This window comes from Adiantum capillus-veneris, chromosome 23 (genome assembly GCF_014529385.1).
Source record: "Adiantum capillus-veneris isolate H3 chromosome 23, ASM1452938v2, whole genome shotgun sequence".
Taxonomy (NCBI): Eukaryota; Viridiplantae; Streptophyta; class Polypodiopsida; order Polypodiales; family Pteridaceae; genus Adiantum; species Adiantum capillus-veneris.
This window is the reverse complement of record NC_140953.1, coordinates 42,417,085-42,434,062: the sequence shown is the minus strand read 5'-3', so window position 1 is coordinate 42,434,062 and position 16,978 is coordinate 42,417,085. Positions and strand designations below refer to the sequence as shown.

At 45.3% G+C, this 16,978-nt stretch overlaps 1 protein-coding gene across 1 annotated transcript in view; it reads right to left on the bottom strand.

The window, feature by feature from the left end:
• Positions 1–2,002: 2,002 nt before the first annotated feature.
• Positions 2,003–16,978, bottom strand: part of LOC147427706 (Sept9 (DUF616)) — a 60,139-nt gene continuing 45,163 nt past the window's right edge. The window contains exons 4-8 of the mRNA XM_086497512.1: positions 3,583–3,998; positions 3,151–3,338; positions 2,640–2,982; positions 2,428–2,471; positions 2,003–2,320 (exon numbers count right to left, since the gene is read on the bottom strand). Of these exons, the coding sequence (XP_086353638.1) occupies positions 2,064–2,320; positions 2,428–2,471; positions 2,640–2,982; positions 3,151–3,338; positions 3,583–3,998 (1,248 nt within the window). The 3' untranslated portion in view covers positions 2,003–2,063. The remainder of the gene's footprint in view (positions 2,321–2,427; positions 2,472–2,639; positions 2,983–3,150; positions 3,339–3,582; positions 3,999–16,978) is intronic.

Sequence of the window (16,978 nt, the reverse complement as noted above, 5' to 3'; positions counted from 1 at the left end):
TGTCCTGATTTTGCCTTGCATATTCAAAGTGTATCGATACCCTTTACCTTCCAACATTTGATCTAAGCAAGCAACTTTGCAAGGTTACTATAGCACAACGACATGAGATTATATACAAATTAGATGACATGTTGGAGACTCGGTTAAAAGTTGAGCGATTTACCCTTTTCTTCTTTCAAGACTTCTTAAGCACAAAAATGAATAAATATATTTATGAGAAATTAATCACAATAAAATCATAATTGACAATCAATTTCCTATTCCATGATTGATTATATATGGACAAACCATTTTTAATAGAGATGAATGTTAAGATTAAGGAAATTGGTGCATTAGTGCTACAAGATGGTAGTTCTATCACTTTGGGAAGGAAGAAGATAGTAGAGCTTTGTTGAATTACTGTACATGAGGAGGATACCATCCATGCACTGTACATACATGGCCTCACTAGTTGTATGAGGTAAAATGTGAGGTTATATGTTTGACCAAGAAAGTAATAAGTGATTCACTAAAGCACACTCGAAGGATCGCAATGCTCTTGAAGACTTTGATGAATGAAATGTGCAAGACTAAGTCTCTTTATTAACATTTCAAAGCACATTAAGGCAAAGTGGACTCTTGCAATCCCTAGAATCCCTAATGGAAATTGCAAAAGATTTAGAACAATAATTTCCATTTTGTCTTTGCAATACAAGTCGTCAACACGATGCCTTAGGTTGTAGTTAATTGTTTTACAAAGACGTCTAAGCGTATACCTAATTAATGTAGGGCTATGACTCCCAAATGAGCATGGCTTTTTGTTGAGAATGTCTACTAATATATAGCCTTAGAACTAAATAATCCCTATCCAAGCTTTTGTTAACATATTTAGACATCAATATTCAAAGGGATCCATATTATACTCAATGTGTGTACAATAGATCCTCCTCAAGAAAAAAAAAGTTAGTGAACGTAAATCTCACTTGGACGCTTATTTGCCCATCTTAGAGAACATTGTTAACTATGATTTAGTCCGTTTATGTCCATGTACTAGTTTCTACCAAGGTCTCTTGTCAAAGTGGATTGCCCAATGACAAAATATATCGAGTCAAGAATGTTCTCAAGATCATTTGGACATGCTAAAGGTTGCTTGCATTAAAAGGCTCTTGGGAAGCATAGGACCATTGTAAGCATTATGCTCATGAAAAAGAATGTCCAATGAAGTTTAAGGAAGTTGATCATGTATTTCTTGAAGTCCTAAGCATTCACAAAGTTTCAAAAGTAAAACCATCCTAGTTGTTACCAAGGTATCATTGACAATAATCAAGAAAGTAGGTTGTGTGGCCTCAAAATTGATCATGCCACAATTCACATAACCACATAGTATTCTGTGTGCACGGATCGAAGAAGTGACCAAGTTTGCACAAAATCGAATTTCCAATTCAGCATCATGCACCAAAACATACTTTGGATTTTCGAAGGCAACATACCAGATTACAAATATCATATTTATAATGTTGAGCACATGTGAAGCGAAAGGACAAGTCTAAGGCAGGTCCAACTTGGAAACCGATTAGTGTTCTCAAAAAAGAAATTTTCCACCTTTATTTTGGTAATGAATTCTCTTTAACAAGGGTAGAGTAAAGCGAGGACCACCAGCTATAGGGTAGGTAAGGGCCGTGTACAGAGGTTCGGAGTGTCTATATAGAAATTTTGTTCGATAGGTAAGTGCTCTAGATTTTCCTAAAATTGTATGTCGATAGCTTGGATAACAACTATGTGGCTCTGCTCTTGAATCACCCGTCATAACATTGCTAATATAACATATAACAATGGCAAGAAAAGACACTGTGGTAGAAAATCCAAAGGGACCGCACTCACTATGCAAAGGAGTGAGATTATAAAAAATGCGAGGGGGGGGGGGGGCAAGCAAATATGTGAGAGAGAGAGAGAGAGAGAGAGAGAGAGAGAGTTGCTACTTGTATAAGGGCAACCACTCCCCATATGGCCCTGCATTCCAGGCTTCAGTTCAATGTATTATAAACCTTGGTCTTTATACACAATGTTCACATTTTATATGGACATCAGAGGAAAGAATAAAAACATGTGTAAACTGTGGCTTCCATGTAATCAATCCTACAACATGTTGAAATTGTAAGGGCTTCACTATCCTTGCACCAAACCAGGTGTATCCTAAAGAGGCTTACGAGTTTGATGTATCTCCCAATGTTTACTTGGTAGATGCGATTATCATACTTACTCAATCGTAAAGCTTCTTTTTGAACAATAGAGCCCCTTTTCTTCATTATGGCAAAATACTCCAACGAAGTGTCCATAGCAGCTGAAGGTATACGAGCAGAAAAACTGACAATTTCAGGTACCTTTTACATTGATAAAGAATGAGTTGAAAATAGACTTTGATATACATATATATATATATATATCAACCTTTCATCAACCAGAGCAAACAGCTCTCTCTAAACAAAAGGGCTCTGAAGCTCTCCATAAAAATTAGCCCAAGCTTTCTTCATGCCTTGTTTACATCACTCTGGCTCTGTGACTAGCAACTTTCATGCCCCAACGAAGAAGTAGACCTCCAACAAAGAGAGAGGACCTGATTGTGTAATATATACCTTCACCTTGAGTTGGTGTGAGAATACCTGGATGTGAAATTATCGAAGGCATCTACTAGATACGGGGTGAATAATCCTATGCCTCCACGGCTCTCGACCATGGTTTTGTTTGCCTCTAGCTCATCCAAGGATTTTACCCACTCGATAACAGAAGAATGCTCTCTTGTATGTTTGTGCAAGAAGAACAGGGAGTTGTATTCACAGTTTGGAAACATAAAGAATGGAAAAGATCCATTCAAGCGATACACAACATAACCGAAACTTAGCTGATCCCGAGGAGTGAACCGGTTCACTTCATTGAACCACAGGCAGCTGAACAGATTGGTCATGGGTGTATGCCATCGAATAATGATAGCCCCTTCTGGCACGTCTGCATCATCAAGCATGAAGAAGAATTCTTGATTTCACACACATACAAATTTTGTTCATGTTGTGTGGAAGAAAACCATCAACACAAACTCTCTGTTATGAAAACTAATTGCAACTCAACGTGGGATGCTCGCATACCAGGACGTCATAAAAAACACGGACATCTTACCACTAGGAACAGGAAGCTTTTCAGGACTCCATGGTTGCATTCCTTCTAGCTGATAAATCTCCACTTGTTTATCAATAAGCGGCCGAGCATACCGTTTCCTTCGTTTATTGGCATCTGCTTCTTCGTGAATGCTCTTATGATGTTTGTGTCGAGCGATTGCAAAGTGGTGTCCACCCCTCCACAAGTACCTTCAAGATTACACGGCAAAATTAAAAATTTTACCATTGGAAACCTTTTATTGCAAACAAAAATGAAAGCATACTACATAAATCTCTTAAGTCACAATAAACAGCAAAAGCCAAAAATGCAAGCAACATTGAGCAGGAAACATGAGTTAACAAAATACTACAAACATCCACAAATTGTTGAAGGCAAACTGTTACAAAGTAGAACAAAATGGCACTTTTATACAGGAAATTGCACAATTTTTACCTTTCTAGAATGAGCATAGGATCAACCAAAAGTTCCATTTTTCCATCAATCCAGATGCTATATTCAGCATTTGGAAAAAGCCTGTGAGTGAGGAGTTTTGGCACCTTCCCATTCCTACGAGGTTCATCGTAAGGAGAGTGTCGTAACAAAACAAGCCGCCAAAGGCCAACCCATTTTCCTTCATCAGTGTTGGATGTGAGATTCAATATTGTATGTATACTCTTCAAAGATTTCTCGTCCACCACCATAAGAAAGCAGAAAAGTTTTCTTGACCTATCACTGATATTGGAAGGTTGATGTGGAATATCATAGCCATCAAAAATGCCAGATGCTACTACAAACCGGCAATTCTTCACATATCTTTTATCGTCCTCATCCATCTCACCTCCAGAATTGGCAGTATAACCGCAATGTATCTACACCAAGCACATATCATCTGATCATGAAAAGCTTAAAAAGGCAAAGGAGCAACAAAGTACTCACTTTTTTTCTCGCTATATGACCACTCTGGAACAACTGTACATAAACAATACAAAACTTATTCCCAAATTTAATATGCAAGCGTTGCATCAGAAGCTTTTGCCTGATTGAATGTAAGCTCTCGAGTCTCATGACCTTTTCGCTACCCTTGTAGACCTCAACGAGACATGCCAGGCAAGGCAAATCAACTCATATTCTGCAAAACCTCAATACTTCGGGAAACTATTCACTATTGCAATGTACAAGGCCTAGAGAGAATCAGACATACGAAAAGGTACTCGCAAATCCTGGGCTGCTTACTTTAAAATGATACCACTCGAATGATTCAAAAAGCAAACCGATCACTACATCAATCAAATTGTGATGTCTATCTCGAAGTATTGGTTTTACAATGTAAATTCAAGACTTTAAGAAAGTCAATCAAGTACTACCACAGCCCAGACAAGATGCAAAGAAAACAAAATGCAACGAAGACAACCATCACAAGTAAGCAAATCCAGAATTCGTTTAGAACGTTCTGTTGACTGAAGGCACACTTGCACAACAAAGCTGCACAAGATCTAAGTTTTGTGAGGGCCATTGTCAGAAAAAAATTGTCACAAGAAAACCTTTCCATTAGTTTTGCCAAAAACGCCTGCAGGTGACATCTCTAAGATGGAAAGCACAGAAGTACAACAGCGGCATCAGCCAGCTTCAGTCACAATACACTCTACACCCATGCACATTAATGCTATATGCTACTGATATCATTTCGGTTTCTGAGTCACCAGCGGATTATAGCAACATCTCCAAGGCAGTTGATATTTTTTGCACACGGGGGCCTTTTGTGAACCTTGGGAGCCACGCTACATCCACACTTCAAGGAGGTAGCGTTATAGGGGGGTCACTTTTTCTGTAGGTGTTGCACGCTTCACCATGGGAACAGTTGCTAGAGCTAAGCCAACACAGGGTATGCAGCTTTGGCCATGCTAGAGAGACAGTGCCAAGTTGGTGGCATGGCGTGCCCAACCTGAGGAAATGGCCGAGAGGACAAGGGAGATTTGAACTCAACAAGAACGAGAAGATGTCGCCAAGGGAGGCCTAAGGGGTTAGGAATTCAAAACCTCCTACCAACTTGAAGAGCCAAATTATAAAAAGCTTGAACTCTGGCTGCAATTTCTGTAAATTGCGCTGACATGATGACGTTGTAGAGGGGAAATAGAGAACAACACCAAGGCCTCTCTATAGCTCAGGGCATTCACAGCACCCCTATCCTCTCACTAGCAAACCACCTTTGCGCACAAACCAATGCACACACGCTCGTCAAGATCACCAAACCGCAATCACACACCACCTTTTTCCGTCTCGACCCTCTCAACACACACCAACGCTCTGTCTCACTCTCTCCACACACAGACAGTGACGGTTCGGGTGGGCAGACATTTCCACATTGCCGACACAGCGGGAAAAAAACGAGAGCAGGAGAAAGAGAAGGGGGGAAGGGGAGAATTGGCACCAAAAAGGGGCAATGCATGGCCTGATCTTGATTAGATAACCCCTTTACAACATCTCGAGCGCCACTCTATGGCCGGCTCGACAAAAAGCACCTCCTTGAGGCTTCGCAATCACAGACACAACTCACTCCAAAACCTGAAAGAAAAACCCACACCATTCTCACATCAAGTTCACGGCGCTCTCTATTTCCTTCATTGGCCTTGCTTTACCGGGCAAAAGGCCCCTAAAATGGGCTCTCTTGGGCTATTTAAGAAATATCGGTCGTCCATTTTGGGCAAGACAATGAGCTCCGGACATATGTCCAACTCTGCACGGGAATTGCCCCTTTGGTAGGTCGGTGCCGACTTGGTAGACCCTCTCTCTCTCTCTCTCTCTCTCTCTCTCTCTCTCTCTCTCTCTCTCTCTCTCTCTCTCTCTCTCTCTCTCTCTCTCTCTCTCTCTCTCTCTCTCTCTCTCTCTCTCTGTGTGTGTGTGTGTGTGTGCTCGAGGGACGGGAAAAGATTTGGATCACCATGGGCACGGGAACCGTCCCTACACAAGCGCCCAAAGCTACGTCATCATTGCCGTTCGACGGCTGGCAGCAACCACCACACCACTACGACAGTCTGCACCGCCAAAACCACCCGCGAGCGCCCCGCCCTGATCCATGCGCAGCGTCCTCGGCCCTTCAACCACAGCTCACAAGAGAGCACCTTCTCTCTCTTCCCTTGTGACCATCTGAAGGGCAATGCTCTAGGCCATATACCCTTTGCCTCTCAGTCACGTCCTTACATGTGGGCTTTTTGGGAAATGTGACCACATTTCCACATTTTGGGAAATGTGGGTTGGTCCACTGCTACTCCAACAGGCCTAGGGCCCACACTGAAATCCTGAATATTAGAGATGAAGCTCAGTGAAGTCATGACATAGTCCACTGTATTGGCCCCATGTCTGTGTGGAAAGCATGTGAATCCCCCAGACGAAGGAAAAATCTCTAGACCATTAAGTATGGCCAGACCATGCGTAGTCGTCATCTCCATGAGATATCTCCCATACTCTGTGTGCTCTCTATCCTGTGAGTGTCTATCAAGCCCCATCTCCGATATATCCATCTCTCTAAGCATCTCCTCCGAGGTATCATAAAATACTGTTTGGGAGTTGGCCGTCCTGGCATTAAAGTCTCCCAAGAGAATGATATCTCCATCTCTAGAGAACTCCCATATGTCATCATCAAGTATAGAGAAAGGGGATTGCCCTCTAGGTGAGGTATAGACTGATGTGCTAGGGGGAAAGTAACATATAGCAGCTCTCAATCTCACCCACATGTATCTCGCCTGGTCATCTCTACATCCCATATGTCTCGCACCGTCATGCTGTGCGTTTTTCCAAAACCACTACTTTCCCTCCTCTATAAAAGGCAATTTTTCTCTTCTCCCTTGCTGCCTTGATCTCTGGCATCAACTCTTGCATATGTGCTAAAGTAAGGTCATCCCCCATAAATATTCCAGTTTTCTTAAGTGCTGGTCTCTTCTTCAGGAATTCCTTCCTTGTTTCCAAAGTCGGGAAACGCAAAGTAAGTGCTTTCTCTTTGACGTTTCCCTTCTCATCAACTCCCTTCTTTCCTACTCTCCAAGCACCTGTGCATAGGTTCCGGGATGCCCATGCGCTGCAAGAGTTCCTTCACTTCGTCTTCTACATTTTCGGTGTCTTTGATACCAGTAATACGCACATGGAGGGCTCTAGTCCTCCTCTTCTGTTCCTCCTCAATGGTCATATTGATGATGGTAGAAGTCTGTGCGGTTTCTGGCATCCGGGCCTTCCCTTTCTTTGCACCTTCAATCCATTTTTTTTGCTTCGTCAACCTTCTCCTGTGTTTTAAAAAGGCGCTCCGCCCATGAGGAAGCCTCTTTCGAGTTTTGTTCTTCCCCTTCGCGCAGAGTTTTCACCTGCTCCTTAATATCTTCGAGCTCCTTTAACATCGAGGGCTGATTTCCCCCTTCCGTTTTGGGCATAATTTTGCAAGCTGCAAGTTCCCCTTTAAGCTCTTCAATCAATGCATCTTTTTCCTTCATGCACTTTTCCACATTGGTTTTCCAAGATTCAAAGCTTGCAATTGCCTCATCCAACTTTTTTTGCATAATACATTCCATTACATTCACTTCTGCCTGCATTAGAGCCTGCATCTCCCCTTTCAAAGATAGATACATCTCATCATGCCTACCAAGCATCGCTTTATCTAATTCTTTCCTCATATCTGCATACATAGAATTCTTATTACTATCTACGTTTGCGTACATCTCTTTCCTGATGTCATCTCTCATAAAGCTGAGCTCAAATTTAATCATCACTTGAACCCTCTCCATCATTAAATCATCTTGGACTCTGACGGTTTTCCCTGCCCGCAGTGAGCTTGGCGAGAGTATACTATCTCTGTTCCTCCGCTTGAAAGTCGCTTTCATTTTTTGTCGGGTGGTGAAGCCACTTGCATCACCATCCTCGGCTAGTTGGTCCATCTGAGAGAGAAGAAACAAAGCGAGCACTGAGTCAAGGCCCTCACCAACAGAGGTCTCGCCTCCGGCCTCGCCCTCGTCACCAAGTCCTCGCCCTCGTCCTGGCTGACTCCTCGCCCTAGCCTTGGCAGGCTGGTCTCGTCTCATCGCCCTTGGCTCTTCTCGCCCTCGCCCTTGGTAGGCACCTCACTCTCGCCCCTGGCAGGCAGCTCGCCCTCGTCCTTCAGAGGTCACGACCCTCGCCCTTGCCCTTGGCAGGCAACTTGTCCTCGCCCTCTTGACACAGGACCAGCAGCTTGCCCAGGCTTAGCAGCTCGCCCTTGACCAGGTCCAGCAGCTCGCCCATCGCCCAGTCTAGCTCGTCCCTCGTCCAAGATCAACAGCTCGCCCTCGCCCAAGACCCTCGTCCAGCAGAGAGAGAGCTCGCCCCTCGTCCCTCGTCCAGCAGGTTGGCAGCGCGACAGTTCGCCCTCGCCAAGAGCTTGCTCGCCCTCGCCTCAGATTCCTGCTCGCCCTCGCCCCAACCTGCTCGCCCTTGTCCTCAGATTCCTGCTCTCCCTCGCCCTCGTCCAGAGAGAGAGAGAGAGAGAGAGAGAGAGAGAGAGAGAGAGAGAGAGAGAGAACACAAAAGCTAGAGAAGGTGAAGAGGGGACGATCAGTCCCCCCATGACTACCATGAGCAAAAGACCCAATACACAATAACCAGATGATGGAAGTGGGTACCCCCCTGGCCCCATAAATAGGTGCCCAAGGGTGGATAGGGCAATGCCTGTAAAAATCCCCACGACCCAACAAGAAATAAATGAAATATGAGGGCGCCCGGACAAGGTGGGCGGCCGGCCCAGAAGTGGGTAGCCGGACAATGCAATCTAAAAGCATAGGCAAAGGGTGGCCAGCCCGGAGGCACACTAGCCGTACATGTATGTCCTAGACATGTGAAGCAGCAGAGTGGTGTAAGTCTAACACCCCCTCTCAGCGCCTGATGCTAAACATACGCGTGAAGTCGAAGATGTGAGGCAAATGATGAAGATGTCTGCTGCGATGTCCACTTAAGGACAAGACTCCGGCAAACTCCACAAGTGTAGCAGTAGTCTCGAGTGTCCCGACCGCCAAGAAATCTCCGTGGTAAAGTGTCGTCACGAGCAAAGTAGCAAACTGCTGTATTCCGCCGATACAGGGTGAAGATACTGCCTGAAGGTCCCGAACTGAGTGCGAAAACAACTCCTTATCGTGAAAGAATTGCCAATAGACCTACAAGTGTCCTGCCCAATAGGATATGTGGTGTCTGTAGTCAAGCCATCGGGGAAAAATGGGGAAGCCCAGGAACCGTCATAAGAATGACCGGAAGCCTATCAATGCATGAACCTGCAACCCAGTGTGGCCTGGTGGCTAAGCTGTGTAAAACTCCAAGAAGGCCAGATGTAGCAATCTGCGTCGTAAACTTCCTCCCAATCAAGGAAAGCCAGACTAAACAGTCTGCACTATAGAAGCTACCGTAAGCTGCAGCAATCACCGAGAGACCGCACGGACCACCACCGGACGGTGTCCTGTCAGTAGGTAGGGTAATCCAAGATGAGGGGAAAGCCAGACTCAACAATCTGCGCTGTGAAGGGCCTTTGAGAAGAGGTGTGGTCAGATCAAGCTGTTTGCACCGTGATCATGCTGTATGAAGTAGGGAAGCCAGACTGAGCAGTCTACGCTGTGAAGAACCTTTGAGAAGAGGAAAGGCCAGACCAATCTATCTGCACCGTCTTGCCTGTATCTCCTGCCTCCAATCCTCCGCTGTCAACCAAAACAAAATCTGCGCCAACAACGCCACCAAACCGCAACTCGGTGTGGCCCTCAATGTGAATGAGCTGGCAGTGGCCGACTGCCCAGGTCGAGGGATAAGTCTGTTGTAGGGTTACCGAGGGTGAGTGTAAGCAACTCTGAAGGTAGTAGTCCAAATGATCAGGAGTGTAGAAGAGCAACTGCACTACCGACATCCAAGCCAAGCTTTGGGTGACTCCGAATGTAGTCGCGTAACAATGTCTGATCTCCCGCAGCTCGCGAGTAAACTCTCCAAGAGAGTCCAAAGAACTGAAGACCCACTCCAGTCTATAGATCCAAGCAATGAACCAGTCTAAGAAGAGATCCAAGATCCTCTCCCTAAGTCCATGTAGATGCACCTCTGTAAGCAAGTGATATGACATGTCGAGGTCAAGTGCTAAGTGTCTATCCACCCAAGATGGTGGTGTCTTCTTTGGGAATGTCGGAATCCCATATGCCATGAGCATTGCCATATCTCGTGTGAACTCTAATGAGAGCATAGATGTGCCCAAAGCAAACCACAAGTCACCACCCCCTCTAAAGTGCGCAACCGCCGAATGATGGTAGGAATGAATGGATCTCCCAAGGATCGTACGCCCGTAGATGATCAAGCCGATGTCGAAACTACCATGTACTGCAGCAATCACTGAGAGACCGCACAGACGACCACCGGATGGTGTCCTGGTAGGAGGTAACTTCATCCTCTGTGAAAAACACAAGCCAAGTGTCTGCTGTCCACCCAAAAACACAACTGCGAGGTGATGAAAGCGCTGCTGTCCAGCGATTTTCAGCACGCTCGTACGCTCCCGGGAGGGTCCGGACTGGTGCAGAGGGTGTAGGGAGAGGTGGTGAATCACTCTCACTGCCACAGATGGGCTGAAAACAGAGAAAACAGCAAGGGGTGATGGCTGTAAACCTGTAGATCTGAAGAGGATTTGCCCTGGCAAGGCATCGCATGCCAAGCCGATGGGGCAAAGGCAAGATCTGTAGAGCAAGGCCCAACGCCCCCCCTTTGCCTGGCTGAAAAACGCAGGCTGCTGGACTTTCCAAAAACGCAAGTGCATGGCTGCTGAAAAACGCAGCCCCTACCTGAAAATGCAGTTGGGCAGAAGGGGGTTTTGCCGATGGAAAAGCCTGTAGAGGCTGGTGCTGGAAGCCAAGAGGGTGATTGCCATGAGGGTGATGCAAAAACGCTGTTCCAGGGTCCTTTTTGGCGATGAAAATCAGCCCATGAGGTGGCGCCATCCCCCTGTAGAATGATCGCTGGCTGATGTGATCCACAAGCCAAAACGGTGGCAAATCTGCTTCGTCTTGGAAGGGATACCTGATGTTGATGAAGCGCTGGTCCCATGGAAAGTCTGAAGCTATTGATGCCATGTGAGTGCACGTGTGCGGAAGCACGCGCGCGCACACATGAGAGAGAGAGAGAGAGAGAGAGAGAGAGAGAGAGAGAGAGAGAGAGAGAGAGAGAGAGAGAGCACAAACGCTAGAGATGATGAAGAGGGGGCGATCAGCCCCCCCTGACTACCATGAGCAGAAGACCCAATACACAACAACCAGATGATTGAAGTCCTTGGCCCCATAAATAGGTGCCCAAGGGGAGGTAGGGCAATGCCTGGAAAAATCCCCCACGACCCAACAGGAAATAAATGAAATATGAGGGCACCCGGACAAGGTGGGCGGCCGGCCCAGAACTGGGCAGCCAGACAGTGCAATCTAAATGCATATGCAAAGGGTGGCCAGCCCGGAGGCACACTAGCCGTACATGTATGTCCTAGACCGGTAGAGCAGCAGAGTGGTGTAAATCTAACAGCATTGCCTTGCTCCTCAAAACTCCCAAAAGCTCCCCCAACTTTAGTCCAAACGTAAAAACAGTTTGCACAACTTTGGCAACCTGCAGTCCCCTGCTCATTTGTCAGATTCACACCTTGTAGAGCCACCATCGATCTCACCTTGCCGACTTCAAGCTTCCCAGACGTTGTTGCACTGTGACTCCTTCGCAACCTCGAACGACACGCCCAAAATTGGCAAAAAACCATCTGATGTCGATCTACATGCATATACTCCCACTTCAATTGCACCTATCTCACAGTCTGAGAGCCCGATTGATAAGCCGTCAATTCCTACTCGCTCCACATGTCACATACTACCCTTGGGAACCTTGACGAGCCTAAAAGAACTCCAAATGGCACGCCTATCGAAGCAGTCAAATTGCCACACAATTGGCCCTTGACAAAACTTCAACTGACCATAACTTACCCATTTGAGATCCGATTGACATTCCGAAAAGATCGACATGCACCACAACTCAAGCACTTCACAAATATCCACTGACATCAGCTCTGATCATCTATCTCCACCTGCCCACTCTGTCGGGGATCTGCAAAGCACTCCGACTGTGAACTACTACATCTTTCACACCGTAGTTCTGTTTGAGGAGCCGTTTAGACTGGCTCTAAAGCATCTCGAGCACCACATTCCTAGGCAGAATCCTAGCACTTTGGACACCTTGACCTACCAACTTGATTGGCCATCATGAAGCCCTTCTGGCTTAAAAAACCACATCAAGAATACATATCCGCCGCCCTTTGCCTGCCCAGGACCTCCACGCCTACTTTAGCACTCTATGAGCATTGCGAAGGAGATTGTACCGTAAGTTTGGTAGGAAAGGACTAGGTGATGGGTATTCCTGATGCGTCACAAGGTGGGGTGACGGGTACATCGGAGAGGGAATATCCACAGTCACGAGGAAATTCCGAACTGTGTTAGAATTGTGCACAAGGAAAAGCAAGCACTTGAATGAAGATGGGTTCAGAGGAAACTTTGAGGAAATATAATTGCTTTCTAAGAAAGCAGGTTGCTTTTTGGGAAAGCAGATGCTTTCCTACGACGAAGTCTATGTCTGGATTGCAACTGTGCATGTGATTTGCATCCAGGGACGCCTAGGAACTGCTGTGAAAACATTGTTTTTAACTTAAAAGGTTCTCTTGAGTGTTTGGGCAGATTTAGACTATTTTTAAAATACGCCAGCCGCCCACTTAATAAGTGGGCAGTCATCTGATAAATAAGGCAACAGATAAGCCAACGTTCTCTCTCTCTCTCTCTCTCTCTCTCTCTCTCTCTCTCTCTCTCTCTCTCTCTCTCTCTCTCTCTCTCTCTCTCTCTCTCTCTCTCTCTCTCTCTCTCTCTCTCTCGCAGAACAGCGCAAAGAAAAAAAAAAGAACGCCACGATCTCTACGCGGGCAGCCAGTGCTCTGCTATCTTTGCCGTGGCCAGGGAGCTATAAAAGCATCATACGCCCTCTCCCATAAAAAAGACCAGTTTTCCCAAGGAGGAGATGCTACTGCAGATTTCAGCCGCAAAGAAGACGTTGCCGGTGATGCCCATGGCTGCCCCAAGTGTACCCGATGTCGCCAGGACCCAGTGCGCGAGTTCCCTCGAGAAGAAATGCCTACGGAGCGTGTTTCCATCGCCACAAGCTGCTTTTTCTCTGTTTTCAGCCCATAAACATCGTAGACAGGGCTGATTTATGAGAAGGAACCCGAGAACACACCTCTTTTGTGTGTAGGATGGGAAGACAGGATTTTCTATGTAGAGATCTCTTCCGGGGAATTGCTTTTCGAGAATCGAGTTGCGTTTCGAGTGTCGAGACTCTAAAGGTAACAATTTTCATGTTATGATCTCTAAGTATTTGTTTGCAAGTGTACTTCGTCTTAGTGAGGGAGTAGGAGCAGAGGAAGGCATGAGCCTCTGCAAGAGAAAAGCACTTTGAGAAATTAGAGCCAGATCAGCCCAAGGGTTTCGTACCTGAGTTTGGGAAGTAGATCCACGGATCCGAGAGTGGTAGACTCTCAAGATGTGATCCGGAAGTTGAAATTCCCAAGGGTTTCGTACCTGAGTTTGGGAAGTAGATCCACGGATCCGAGGGTGGTAGACTCTCAAGATGTGATCCGAAAGGACTTCATGTTGGGGAAAGCAGATTTATTCTGCAGGAAGAGGACTCTGGGAACAGAGTCGGAAAAGAGTTGTTGGGATGCCATGCCTTGAGTCTGGAAGATGAGATCCAGAGGCGAGAACTTTGGTTCTCGAGGATTTGGAATAAGGAACGGAAGTTCCTTGGAATAGGGTTTTGCCCTAGGAATAGGAAGTCGAGGCTTCCGGGAACCATCAAGTCTTATTCTAGAACAAACGTGGTAATACATTTGGTTCAAGTGCTTGTATAGACTTCTCCTCAATAATAAAGATACTATTACGGGGGGGGGGGGGACCAGCCCATCTTTTGTCCCCAGTACTGTGTAGATCTTCTCACTCTATCTCTCTCTATATCTATCTATTTCTCTGTATATCTTGTGGCTTCAGTAATAAGTGATAAATCCTATTTATCCGAATATATTTTATATTGTTATGCGCTCCCATTTGTGACAGTGGTATCAGAGCATGGTCTCCTCTCTTTCTCTGTAAAGGAGGACGACTCTGGGAAGATACAGGAAGAAGCAATGACAAGCCAAGAGAGAAGCTAGCAGGCGGAACCCTAAGTCCTGCAAGAAAAAGCTCGCAAAGCTGGGAAGATTTTTCTCTCTACAAGAAGTCGACACAAGACTTGGGACTCTCTGAGAAGGCGACAAGAGCATGATGCTCAAGAACCTAGAGAATCCAAGGAGCAGAATGCTAAAGATACTTCAGAACTCAGAAAATATCCAAGAACACCAATCTAGAACCATAGCCAAGAAATCCCGTCATTCCGGGAAGGATATGCAGAAGGTCTCTAGACCTAGGAACACTTCAGTCAAGTTTGATACATTTGACGGAAGGGAAGATGCCCCGAAAGCTACCGCTTTAATTCGACAGTGTGAAGTTGCCTTTGCAAACAGCAATTTCTGAGAAGCGTCGAAGATGTGACCAATCTCCTCAAGGGGATTTCAAGTACTTGGTGGTATACCAAAGCTCTGCAAAGAACTTACAACAAGACTTGGATTCAGTTCAAGGCTGAATTTTTGGACAAATTTTTTTCCTCTACGCTTTGAGGAAGGCATCCAAGAAGATTGGGATCGGTTTGCCCAATAGGAACACGAGCAAGTCAAAGCAAGTAGTGGTTCACTCTTGCCAAGGTAGCTCCACTCTTGATCCTCTCTGAGGAAAGAAAGATGAAGAAATTAAACGAAGGACTTTTGCCTGAATTTTGTAGACGCATCCGTAAGATACTTTGCAGCGGATGGTGGAGTTAGCAATACAAGCTGAAAGTGTACACCTCAGTGTACACAGAATTGAATCCCCGTAGTGGGATGGGAACCATTGAACACAGAAACATCAAATTTTTGTTATCCCTCCGCGACGGATATGTGGCTATCCGAAGAAATTTTGGAGTAAGGGAATTCAAACTGACTCCTGAGATTTTGAACAGAAGACCCAACTTTAAGTGAGAGGGAAGGTCTTTGATCAAAGTTACACCTTTGAGGAAATCATAAAGTATGGTGCGTGTTTGCTCTTTTGCACGAGGTATAGTTATGTCTGACCGAGACTACTCACTCTCGAGTGTTTATGAGAGTAGGATCAATTTGAAACATAGTTTTCTGACATGAATTGGTTTGCTCAACTAGCCGGAAGGTCAACTATTGATCTGGTATCTAGTAGTTCTTCAACAAATTACCTGCTATTGCGGGTAGGACAGCAAAAAGGAAGGAACCTTTCCGAGATTTCAAGCAGAGTAAAAGCTTTCGCTAAGCTTGAAGCTTAATCCAGTTAATGGAAGCTATGGTAGTGCTTTTCGCACAAGTGAATGAACACTCTCTTTACGAGGCAAGGAATAAGCAACAGCTACGACCTATGCTCGAGGAATCCAAGGATTGAAATCCTAGTTTATTTGATGAGCGGGTTTTGCTCTAAGATCGAACCAAGGGATCGTCAGGTTGAGCGTCTTCGCTAAGGATCTTACAAAGGGAAGGTAATTTCCCAGGTTCGTCGAAACTCTAGCACAGCTTAAGAATTATGTACACCTTTGGGTACATGGATAACACACGCAGATGAAGGCCTATGTCAAGGAACTGGACTGAAGTTTGTTATACTCTCTTGAGCGCCTTTTTGCGTGCAAGGATATTCCGACAGGAGACTCTCTATTCGAGATGTCTTCGGTAGAAAGAATTTGAGTTTCTCTACAGAGAAGAGGCTTTCTGATGGTCGTTGATCATCGAGAACGCTACCACTAAAGTAGAAAGTATGGTAGTACAATCCGCTCGCATACTACCAATATGAGCATGAACTCTTATGTTCGTGAGTTCAAAGACGGAAAGAAAGACCTTAACCACATATGGGAGAACATCCCTGAGATCCAAAGTAGGTTTGTTCTATTGTGAACCAAGTTTGAACATACATTCAGAAAATGCTATGGCTAGAATTTTATCTGCCTAAGATTTTGCGAGTAGTTCCAGATGCTTGCTAAGTGAAAAATTCTTGATGATTTTCGCAAGAAATAGACGCAAGTAGGCGTAAAGAAAACACTGCAAGTAATAACAACCCGCTGGAGGAAAAACACGGAAAGACGTGCGGCAATGCACAAGGGATCTTCGGATTAGAACAATTGGCCTACCCAAAGCAAAGGCCAAGAATACGAACTTACTTTGGTAAGATGGCACATTTTATCTGCCATAGGAAGATTCACATGAGCTTAATGCTCTCGACATGCCCTATGCGGGAGGACACAAGAGGTTTAATATCCTCAAGACTAATAACGCAAGATTATGCGCAACGACAGATACCTAGATTAATTTCTAGAAAGATTATTCTTCTCGAGGTTGAGAAGGAAAAAGTGAGTTAACAGATTCTCGGATGAGGAAACTTCCGACCTGGTGGAAAGACACGAATGACGAGTTCTTACATGGCTCGTAAGTTTTGATGATTGGTGAAGGATATCCTCGAGGTACTAGAGAAAAGACATGAACCCATAAGGACTAGAGGAACGACATGAACTGGTAAGGTAAGTAATGAAATTATCGAATTTTTGTTTAATTTAATTTTTAAGTTCTCTTTTGAGAAAGGACTAGCTCAACTCACCATTGAGCAAGATTTGGAATCTTTCCGGTTTCTTCCCGGCAGTTCAGTTGGACCTCTACAATCGAGAACAACTGTTT